General features: G+C 34.7%; 1 protein-coding gene across 4 annotated transcripts; it reads right to left on the reverse strand.

Moving 5' to 3' along the window:
* Positions 1 to 219: 219 nt before the first annotated feature.
* Positions 220 to 4,220, reverse strand: LOC112289428 (uncharacterized). 4 transcript variants are annotated; one of them, XM_024534625.3, is made up of 7 exons: positions 4,082 to 4,220; positions 2,381 to 2,750; positions 2,107 to 2,235; positions 1,482 to 1,978; positions 1,218 to 1,341; positions 867 to 1,083; positions 220 to 764 (listed from the first exon to the last, which is right to left on the reverse strand). In XM_024534625.3, exons 2-7 carry the CDS (start codon positions 2,531 to 2,533, stop codon positions 493 to 495), a joined length of 1,392 nt encoding a protein of 463 aa, XP_024390393.1. In that variant the 5' UTR covers positions 2,534 to 2,750; positions 4,082 to 4,220; the 3' UTR covers positions 220 to 492. The 4 variants fall into 4 exon arrangements, with proteins under 4 accessions (XP_024390393.1, XP_024390391.1, XP_024390392.1 ...); XM_024534623.3 differs by having other exon boundaries at positions 3,786 to 4,112; XM_024534624.3 differs by having other exon boundaries at positions 3,334 to 4,112.
* Between the last annotated feature and the right edge of the window lie 8,150 nt (positions 4,221 to 12,370).

Genomic DNA, 12,370 nt, shown 5'->3' on the forward strand with positions numbered 1-12,370 from the left:
ACAAAACATCCCTAAATCCATGTATCTTAAGTTGTAGAAAAATTTGAAGATAGCAAAATAAAATTTGAAATCTCAAAAATGTAATGAAATGGAATCTCATTCCTCCTGTCTCTTAAATGCCTAGGATTTGTAAAAGCCAAAGAGATATATGCTCAAATGTCAACCATCAATGTAGAAGAATCTTACTCAAAGCAAGCATCAATTTCTAGTATGTGCATATTATATAAAAAAATGGTATTGTATTGGACACAAGGACATAACTAATGTTATTTCACAGACAAGAATCGTATATTTATTGTTATTTTCTTACAGTAAAATATCAACTTGGAACTGTAAAAATAGTTCGAAAGAAAGGAAATAAGAAGTAAAGCTGACAAGAAATGTTTTCAATCCGAACGAGTGCGCGACTGGAGGGCACAAACAGGCCCACCGACGCCGTGTGGAGAGGAGGCAACAGATGCAGCAATTGCAACACGCAGAGAAGAAATGTATCTACGCCAACGATGTAAATGATTCATAAAACACAGCAACAACGAAAATAGAGCAGCCCGAAACTCCCAGGATCACGAAGGGGACGGTGGTCTTGACCGCCCACGGGTTTCCGCAGAAGAGATCACCAAGCCTTATCTCGATCAGTACCACCATCGACACAATCAAAAAGATTGCTCCAAGACACGATCCTATTCCTGACGAAAAAATTCCAATGCGTAGAAAGCTGCGATTCACTTCAGCAAATTTCGAATTTTCTTTATCTCTTCCATTCTCTGCACACCAAGTGAGTTTCTCCAGGAATTTTACCGTTCACATCCGCAATTCATTCCTTCGTCTGGACAATTGAAAGAATTCAATGATGAGAACATGCTTACCGAGAACAATGTAAAGCTTGAATCCGTGCGCTACAAGAGTGGAGAAGAGGAAGCAGCTGAACGAGACAACTTCCCATAAAACGACCGCGCGGTACACATTAACTTCCACATAACACTCTAATCTGGGTGGCGCAAGAGTGGTAGCCGCTTGGTTCTGCGGAAGCGGGGGGCTGAAAGCCAATCCAAGGAACACCGCAATCGCAAAGAATCCATTCACCTGCATGATTCTCCATTGGAAGCTTAAAATAACTTTCAACTTATTTGTATTTGCATCTAATTCACGTCATTCACCAGACATGAATCAGATTGTATCAATTGTAACTTTACACTTCGAAAGGCGACGAGACCTACGGAGACAACTTCATCCAGAGTTGTGACATGCACGTGAGTAATGTCCATCTTAGGCTCTGGCATCTCATCTTCGGGCATCACCACCACCTCCTCAGCAGTAGCGGAGGCAATATCTACTAAGGCACTGCGTGACGACAACACCAGAACTTTGAGTTCACAACCTCTAGTAGTATTATTTCAGAGTTTTAGGTCTGTGTTGTGTTATCGATATATTGTGAGGAGCACTGAGTGGGGGTAAGTGCCAATTGATGGCTACATTGTGACCTTTGTTTTCGTCTTCTCCGTTTCCTGTGTTGCGAAGCTTTGGAATGTTCTAGGCATTGAGGAGTGCACATGATGGTGTTCGATGGAGCCACGTTAACACGCACCACTGCTGGAGATACCTCCCCGTACTTGGAATCCACCAGGGAAAAGTGGAACATGTAAGTTCCCATCTGCGTAAAAAGTCGCTCCAGCTGATTGCCCGATGTGTTGAAGCAGTACAACCCCTGCACATCTTTCTTCGTGGTAGCTTTGGTCTTGCCACTGTACACTACCTTCAACTCCTTTCCCGCCTTCAGCACATCCGACTCCGGTGGAGCGAAGTCGTACACCATCACCTCTAGATTCATTTCCATCGCATCCTGGACAATGCTCTGCTGATCAGTTCGGCCATTCATCGGCCCGTTTTTTTTCAGAATGATGTTCTTGGGTCTCACAACTGCAATAATCTCTTTTGGAAGCGGTTGTCCTTCTTGTATAATCGAATTATCTATTAAACCCTGCGTTGAACAATCAATCAAAGGCATAAGCTCTCAAGGAGTTTACCTCGGCAATGTAGAATAGCTCGTGTGGTTTGCAGGGTAAAAGGATGTGCATCCACCTACAAATGCCACCGAATAAAGCTCACCCCCACAATGTTGAATTTTGATGCACCTTCTGCATTGAGTAGCTCTACAGCGACTGGATCTTTGCCGAATAGGGCACAACTCCTGTCTGGCTCTCGCCTGTGCCACTCCCCGTTGTCGAGAAGGTGGAACTGCCAAAATGACACAAATTTCAAAACGTGAATTTTTTACCATTTTTTAAAATTGAACACAGTGGCATATTGAGGTGTGCATTTCTGTGCGATTCAGCTACAATATATTTGGAAAACAGCAATATTCCAGGGACATGGACTCTACCTTTTCAGTGTAGAGGATGCTAAGGGGTAAAGCTTTTGACGCCTGTGGAGGTTGTTCGACATGAACTGAGCCGTGGTTTGGTTGGTTGTTCGACTTTGACGACTTTACTGAATGTAGAGTAGAGTGTGGTGTTCTGTCAATCGATTTGTCCATTCTGTTTGAATTCTTTGGCAGACACTGAATTGTCTTCCAAGTTGAATTGAACTGCCCCTCGTTATCTGAAAGACAATCTCATCACAAGGGTTTTGAAAGAGTTTATACCCCTGAAGCATTGGGGCTGAAATCACAAAACATAGCCAAGAACGGTGTAGATGGGCCCAAAGAAGCTGAAAGACTGCAGAGTCTCGGACGCTCGCCTTTAGAGGGCCCCCTACATCATCAGAAACTGAAAATGAGAATTTACCTGCACACCTTTTTGACATGTTGGAGTATAAGATATCGCTGCGATTTCACATTCCTAGTGCTTCCAATATCGCGACGATTATGAATGCAACCTATATTTCAGATGATTATTCGACTCTATCCTAATTTAGCCCTAAACAGCGAAGCAACACTGCACCCAATTTGTCACGAAGTTCCTGCTACATAATTGCAAGATTTCTTCTACAGTTCCTCGGTCTGCCAATTACGGCATAGTTTCACAATGTTCATCTCATTAGGATTTTATGTGTCTTGTTAGCATATTGTCAAAGCAAGTCTAATTGGTGTCATAAAATTGATAGACTATTCTTTTGCAAGTATACGAAGCAGGCTTAAGATTCGCAGTCTACAGCGTAGCGAAGCCTTCAATTAGCAGTAGACATTTGATAGACCTACGACATTATCTTAAATTTGAAGACCCAAAATCTTCTCAATAATTGATCTCATTTTCCTGTATGTTAGAAAATAAGATTCATGACGGCATAGTCCTCAACTTTGACAATTAGAACTGCAGTAGAGTTTTGAAATGTTACTTATTTTGATCACTTCCGAAATTTCGAAGTGGTGCGGTTTCTGTATCTTACATGAATAGTGTAATCCGGTATTTCTAATTTCAATTTCACCACACCAAGGTAATAAATAATTTTATGATAGATTGATTCGCACTCAGAACCTGCTCTCCGTCGCGGATTACACTATTCATGTAAGTTACAGAAACCGAGACAATTCCAGAATTGAATTGAGGTTAGAAATGCCAAATGAGAATCGGTGCATTGTAGCCCCAAGATTTTTAAATGAAGAACGTTGGCTCGTCGTTTGATTGACTAATCAACATTAGAGAGCCTTGGAGACTCGTCTCGGTCATGACGATTAACGTTGACCTGTCAATGTCAACATTGACGGTGCATCCAGCAGATCATTAAATCTGTGGGTGCCAAAAGTGATGATTCGCAAGATAAAATATCATGAATGGAAAAATGTGCACCATCTTGAAGATCATTTCGATTCTCGAGTCACCCCATGAGTCATGACATGAAGTAAAAACTGGATTATAACTTGTCGAGGATGGGTCGTGCTGAAGAATATTGATGTGAATAATCTATGTCGATTTAAATAGAGAACGATAAAAATTCCTGTGCAATATTCCTATGATAGTAGTCCCGTTACAATGTAAACCAGACATCAAGGATGCACGAAATAAGAATACAAATAATTGACAGAACTTTCATTTTGTAAAAACATTGCTACGTGAGAGAAGATGTTTGCCACAAAAGTGTATACATTGGCATTTCCGAAGTTCGGGACGGTTTTGTGTTTAGGATGGGTTTCAATTACAAATAAACCAAACGAGGTTATTAATGTTGGAAGCGAAGGCCGAATATCTGGTTCTTCTTGTGGACTATACAAGACTTTGATGAATGGGATCGTAATGGAAGAGGCCGTTCGTTCAAAGCACAGCATCGAAGTTATGTGGGACAGGCTGGGAGCGGTTGGTCCTTTTGTAGTTCAGTTAACTACCATAGACCAGCTGAGCGCCAATTCCTGCTCTATTTTCCATGCTTCCTTGGAGATCTAGCAACAAGTTCTGCTCCACACATGATTCAAAATCCAAATTTCATTTCTCAGTTTAAGAACATGTGCGCTCGTGTAAAATCATTGCGCGTGCCATCGAGATTAATGATAGGACTTATGCTGACATTCAGAAAAGTCTCAAAACTAAGTGTCTCGCTTCAATCTTTAGTCTTTCACAGTACCACACCGCTTATAGTAATTACTTATGTCCAGAGGTCCTCCCATGTAGATGAACGGCACCAATAACTCCACAAATAGGTGAGGGATTGAATAGATGGATTGGATCTTCAATTGAGCAAAGGATTACATGCCGCAAATCCATCTGCAAACATCACATGCCTTCACCAGCGCAGGTGACGAAGAAGCGGAATTTGATTAAAACATTTTTCATACTTAGATGCCACAGAGGTGCAGTACAAGTGATCAGGATATAGTGTGACTAGAGTAGGGTGCCTTGGGCATCTTCAGACCTAAGGATAGAAGGAAAAATATTAGAGCGCTTGCACCATGCGAGAGCCTCAGTAAGTGGGAGAGATGGAGGAAGAATGGGACTTGCTACCCCTCGGATCGTACACAAGAAGATATTTGTGCGGCAAGGAATGGAACTCAACTGCAACTGCACAATCTAGGGGGTGCAGACACAGTTGGCCCTTGCCTAAATGGAAGGTGTAGTGGTAACAAGAAACGCATTCGGAGTGCGCCATGGACAGTGTCGGAGATGCTGACCCGGTAGAAGCAAAGAAGGAAGAATGAGAGCGATGCCAAGCATAAAGATGTCAAGGAGTGAAGCCCCGGCGACTGAAGAATGACGAATCATAGTAGTAGACACGGAGATCAACGACATGTAACGCAGTGGCAGCCAGTGCCATTACAGATGGGAAAACATGATGAAGGATTACAAATCTGTGCATGAATGGCAGCACGTTTGCGGGGGTGGTGCAAAAGATTCCTTCAAAGTCATGTCGAACAAGGATCGCAAGAATGCGAGCTCACCGCAGGAGATGTACGAAATAATAGTTTACAGTCTTCACGCCATCCAGAATGGAAAACAGGAGAAGAAAGATAGTGTGAGGTATCAAAAGAGCGAATATAAAGCTTCCGTGTCCAGTTTAATTTCTAGCACTATAACCAAGGGCAAGGTCGGGAGTAGTGAGGGGAATGACATGGGGTCTACCGACACATACTTTATGGAGGAGGAGAGAGGGGATGCAGCAAGAACAGCAGCAGAGAAGAGGGAGCTGTTGGAATATTACTCCTCGTAGCCTGTAAATCTTAGTCATAGTAATTCTTTTGAAAACAAACCGAGAATATAGATCGGCGCTCTGTAGTATGGCTGCGTTCTGAAGAGGTCCACTGTTTTGGATCTAATGAGTTAAATACATCTCCTGTTATTCTCTGTATTTTATTCTTGTATGTTTATTCTTCATGGTATGAGAGCGAGCTTGTCTCGGCTCCTTTCCCTTGTTTTTCTATGCATTCTTCATTCTATTCTTTTTAGCAACATTAGAATAGTTCTTTTTGAACAGTGCTTCAATTCTGTTGTTCCCTTCTTTGAATAGTTCAGTTACAATGACATTTTTTAGATCTATTCCGTCTCTGAAAGAGCAGATTAGGTGAGTCGGTTCCAAATCAAAATGGAAATTCTAGACTCCATATTATCAAGAGATATTATGCTTACTGGTCCCACAAATTTCAAAGTATGGCAATCTACTCTAAAAAGTATCTTTAAGAGAGAGGATCTCTGGGACATAGTCGGCGGACACATGATGTTAGGATCTTCTATCATCGTTCCATCAGCAGGATAACCCACTTTACTCCACACAACACCAAACTCGTCGAATGACGTCTTGAGCAACGTAGGTCAAGCTCCAGATGAATAAGTTGCAGAACCACCCGCTTCTCACTTCAATACGTTGGCAGCAACATCAGGCAGGATCTCAAGCTCGGACAACGGTGCCTTGAGAGACGAAAGAAGCAAAACGCCAATTCATTCAATTGTCAATCCACATGGATCTGAGAGTATACATTGAAGATGTTCTCAATCAACATACAACATGGATAATGTTAGAATCACTTTTTCATTCCAACACTATTGCCAATACAATGCTAGTTCTTCATGAATGGGAAACATTTGCATGGCCAAATAGATGGATGTTGCTATATTTATGACGAAGATCTATGACATTTAGAAAGAGCTTGATCACATATGGTACCCTCAAATTAACATGGTAATAATTCATCGAGTATTAAATTACCTACCTTTGTGATTCCAAATTCTAGTTAGATAGATTCAAGGTGAGTACATGATTTCAATGTTAAAAGAACCTAGCATCCAACTATATATCAAAGAAAACTACAACATCCTAAGAAATCAACAACCAGAGGAGGTACTTATCATATGCATCAAAAATATAGAAGACAAATAATTTTCATACCTATTAAGTAAATCGTATTAGACACCATTCTTTGTTGTGTTTCATCTAATCAAATCACCAAATTAGTACTTATTTGTCACAAATGAATTAAATAAAGATATACATTATAATATTACAATATGCTAGCCTTTCTACAAATCAATCCAAACACACCAAACTAAGAAGCATCAGTAGGTTATTCTAGACCAAATAACATCAACACACAAAGTAGAGCATTAAGCAATATTATGCAAGCTAGAGTGCACAAAAAATGTCTACAAAATCAATATGGTATGAAACTTATTGAAAATCAATTTGGTGAATATTACCTACTAGCTTTATCTTTGGAAGAACTTCTTTAAACAATACTTGATACCTTTAGCATTACAAGATAATAACTTTGGATCCTAAACTCAAGAGTTTTGGCTTGCTTCTCACAAAAATATTATTTTTTATCAACTTAGATCCACCATAATTAATATCAATGACCTTTGCCTACTGGGAATCTTATGCAATATAAAAACAAGAGATAACAAAAATTCTTCTACCATGTAGAGTAATAAAGAACATAAGAGATATAAAGTATATATCAAATATCTATAAAAACATCTTATTTTTTGGTAAAATAATTGACATAAATTATTTAATCATTTTTAATAATACAACTTGTGTAAAATTTTATAAAAGATAAATCATACAGAATAGTTATAACTTAAAAAAGAAATAGAAATAATGGCCTATATAAACTAATAGAACTTATTAAAAACTTAAAAAATAAACAAATCAATCACTATGTGATATAAGCAAATAGCACATTACAAGATTTTAGTAAAAATAGAAACTTTGTAATTTACATGTCACAACTTTGGCATTTCTAATTGGAACATGTAAACTTTCTAAGCCTTAATACCTTTCATAACAAAAAGTTAGTTTTTGGATTATCTTTGTTTAAAGTAGTTCTATAAATCTATCTTATCTACAAGCACGGAAAGCAAATAAGTGAATTCTTTCTTAAATTCTCTACCAATAGATTAAGAAGACTACTACAACTTATATATATATATCAAATTTTGTGGTATAATGCCAACACCATCCTTAAAAAATCTAAATACTTTATTTTATTTATAAATAACTACATTAGAAATTTCTAGATTTATTCCTTGAGAATAAAAGATCAAATACTCAATTATTTTAAACAATTCAGAATAATGATAGAGAAATAATACTTGCAATTCAAAATATTAATTCTTAAATTGGATAAAGATGGTAAATTTCTATAAAAATATTTTGTCAAATGTTTAAAAAAATACAACATAGTTTGGCAATTATCTACTATACAAACACTCCAAAAAAACAAGGTATCAAAATCCAAGAATTGATCCATTTTAGACAAAGTATAAACTATGCTTATTAAAAGGTACATATCAAAATTCTTATGGATGAAGGTGACTCACATTATAGTGCAACTAATAAACTATACATCTATTAGAGCTAACAATAAAATGACTCCACATGAGCATTTTTGGAAAAAAAATCCAACCTCATTCAAATCAAAGTATTTGGTTGTATCACCTTTATTCATTTAGATAAGATCAATTATGACAAGCTTAGCCCTAGATCTATATTAGAAATAAAATTGGGACTTGGAAATGACTCTAAAAGCTATAGACTATAAATTTTCTTGCTTCAAAAAATAAAAATTATCCAAAATGTTGATTTTGACAAAACAAGATTTCTTATTACATCGAAGTAGGAGTAAATATTTTCCTTAGATTCTTTTTTTCTTTTTTTTGCAATTACCAATTTTTCTTTTCATAGAAGATCCATATAAAGATAAAGATAGAAAAGACTAGACTTAATTACCAAAATTGGTTCTTTTAATAACAACAAATAAACCAATTACAATATAATAGCATCAAAATTGATCTTCAACACTTGCAATAGAATCTTCAATGGATCTTATATAAAAAAAATTACCTTCAACAAGAGATAAATTACACTTTATATGTGAAAATTTATTGGCCAATATATTAATATAAGCTTTTTTCAATACTATTTTGCATTCATTAATTTGGAAGAGTAGCCCTTATCAAATGCTTACAATAATGTCGAATTCTTTTATGATGTTATTAAAAAAAATGATCCATTCATGTTGTCTTAGTTAGAGGGCCATATTTATACTAATTACAAAGATCACATAGTATTGAGCTTAAAAAAATTAAAATAAATAAATAAATACAAGAAAAATTAATATAGTTTAAGGACTATTTTATAAGTCTATGTGATTTTTTTAGTAGAGCCATCAACATTTGAAGGTGTCGCAAAAAAAAAAGGGTGGTACAAAGTAATGGAAGACAAAATTTCTCCCATTCATAAAAACAACACTTAGATACTCATAATCCTACCTCATAAAAAAATAGCCATATTTACAAAATGGGACTATAAAACAAAACTAAAAATTGACCATAACTTGATGCAAAAAATGACTTTCTTAGTTGTTAGAGCCTTTGAACAAAATAAAAGTATTGATTACAAATTCACAATTTTTAATATAATCAAGTTGAAAATAATTTAGCTCCTATTAGTATTAGCAATACAACAAAAATAAAAACTATCTCACATGGATGTTAAGACAATCTTTTTTCATAGAAAAATAGAAGATGAAGTGTTTATAAGACAATCTTTCTTCATAGAGAAATAAAAGATAAAAATTTTATAAGACAATTCAAAGATTTTGAGGTTTAACTAAAAACAAAAAAAAAAAAAAAAAAAAACTTCTATATTCACTACACAAGGAACTTTACAAGTTATGCCTAGATTTGAAAGCTTAATACACCAAAATTAATTCCTTCTTACAACAACAAAGTTTCTTTGAGGGAGAAAAAAATTACAATTTGAATATTGTGAAACATGTTGTTAAAATTCTCCTCCTTCTTTTGTATGTCAATGACTTATTATTTATTAGAAACTATCTTAATTGGTTCAAGGAGCTACTCAAATCTTAGTTTGAAATATTAAAACTTGACAAAAGAGTCATGAACATCTTTTTAAAAATTGAATATATAAAAGATTTAAATAGAATCTTTATTGCCTAATATAGCTATGCTATTAAAATACTTGCCATCTTTAGATGAATATCATGCTAGCCAACTTAAACTTCTATGATGCCTAAATTGAAATTCTTCACAAATATAATTTAATATGTAGAAAATCCTTCTTATAATAGATCAATGATTGAAAAGTTGATTCATCTCACACATACTCATTTGGACATATTTTATGTAGTTAAAATTAAAAGTTGATATATGGCTTGACTTCAAATTTTACATCTTCAAGTAACAAAGAAAATCCTTTACTGCATTGCGAGTACCAAAGAGTATAGAATCTTGTACCAAAAAATAACAATCTCCAAATTTTTGGTTATACTAATACAAATTGGGCTAGCAACTTAAAAGAAGAAGATCCATAATGGACTTTTTTTTTTGCCTTAAAAATGGACATATTATATGGTTGTCAAAGAAGTAAGCAACTATCGCTCTATTTTTATTAGAAACAAAGTATATGGACTTACCTATAGCTATAAGAAAATCATTGTGATTAGAAAAAAAAAAACTCACATACAATCTTTGCTTACAAATCTCTAAATAAATTTTAATTTTTTTGCAATAACAAAGCTAATATGAAGATGGCTATAAATTAAGATATTAATCTAAGGATAAAATATATTGTTACCTATTACTACTATAATAGAAAAATAAAAATAGAAAGAAGACATGTTAGCCTCCATTTTGTTTCTTCAATTAAATAATTACTTGACATATTCACCAAATTAATTGAAAGAGGGCTTTTTAAAAAAAATTGTAAGTATGATGAATATATACAAGTACAAGAATGTGACAAAAAAGTTATAAAAATAAGCACTTTGAATAAAAGCATCATATCCTACCTCTTATATATAAAATTAATATCCTAACCTCTATTAGCATTGTAGATCCAATCATTTCAATCTAAATCAATTTTATTTCTATCTCAACTATGTCGATCATACTTATTACATCCTCCATTACATCTTCCATTATAGTTGTTTCATGCTCTCTCTTCAATTATATATTGAATTAAGAACTTTCAATTGATAATTTGACTTATTTAATTATACTATTATTTATAAATATATTACAAGATTTCATATTATAGATTCTTATAATGTCTAGACCCTAATAATTCAAAGACAAATAGAAGAAAAGATGACATTATCTAGAAGTCCATTCAAGAAGAAAATTGTGACCTTAGGACTGCTCAAATCTAAGAATTCTTCATCATTTCATAAGTCATCTTCTCTATTACTCAATTATTCATCTATCTAGAAGTTTCTTCATACCAAAAAATCTACTTGAAAGAAACAACTTCTTGTTATTTGATACAACAATCCATTATATTTTTCACTACAAAACTTATATAAATAAAGTAAAACTTGGCATCTCAAAATTTACAAGTACACTTAAAGACTTACATGCCATCTTGTAGTATAAAAGGATATTAAAATATTACTTTTTGTAGCATGTAAATCTTAATCATAGTAATTATTTCAAAAAAAATTAAGAATAGAGCTTAGCACTTTGTGATTGCTAGTTTTACTTATTTCAGAAGAAACCTCCCAGAATAAATCCATATAGGAGGATTCAAACATGAAGAATGGCTAGTTGCTTAAGCGTTCACGTTAGCGTCACACAATCAATTACCTCCTGAATGTATCGTCTCTATTTCTAATATCTGAACACACAAGGAAACTATAATCTCCTCCTTCATATTATCGGTCTCTTCCTTACAACAATTCAGTCATACTAATAACTGCTATTTCTACCAATATATTCACCTTCATAATCTCTAACTGTAATACTGCACCCTCACAGCTTTCAGCACACAATTATCCTCGTTCCAATCACTGGAATTCTTCACACAGAATTGCCATTCACATTACAATGTTTCACACAAACACAGACTCATTCTCTCTGCTGAACTACAATCAAATTTCACCATTCAATCTTTCTTCTTCTCAAATAATACCAATCACATTTCCATTCTATAATTCATTTCACAATATTCAGAAACTCTCCATCCTCTTATTCAAAGAAAATAATAAACAAAAGAAAAGAGGTAGCACCAAGCTTACCTTGGCTCACACTATCACAGCAATGGCCCTCGACTTACGACTCTCATAGTTTGGCACCCTAATTAATTTCTACAACTCCTATATACTTTCTCCTAATTCTCCAGATTCTAACCATAATTCTGTAATTAACCGATTTTAATAACTAAATCACTCATCCGTCTTTTTGAATTTCCTATTATATGTACTATTAATATATTTTACCAATATCTTTCAAAAATAAATTAATATCTATTCTACATAGGCCCACTTCTATTTGTGCAGTGTCCTTGCAAATACTCAATTGATACCTATCTAAAAATTATCTAACAAATCTCCACAAAAATTGCAATCCCTCTGGCCTATCTAATTAATCAATTACCGCAGTATCTGTTATTGGTTCCACCGATTTCGGTTCCAACTACAAATCTTCGTCCT

This window comes from Physcomitrium patens, chromosome 12 (genome assembly GCF_059467195.1).
Source record: "Physcomitrium patens ecotype Gransden chromosome 12, ASM5946719v1, whole genome shotgun sequence".
Classification (NCBI taxonomy): Eukaryota; Viridiplantae; Streptophyta; class Bryopsida; order Funariales; family Funariaceae; genus Physcomitrium; species Physcomitrium patens.

Coding starts and splice junctions, on each gene's coding strand:
- LOC112289428 (XM_073537570.2), bottom strand. Junction 1,342..1,481: donor CGGAGAAGACGAAAACAAAG/GTCACAATGTAG, acceptor GTCGTCACGCAG/TGCCTTAGTAGATATTGCCT. Junction 765..866: donor CAAGCTTTACATTGTTCTCG/GTAAGCATGTTC, acceptor CTTGGTGTGCAG/AGAATGGAAGAGATAAAGAA.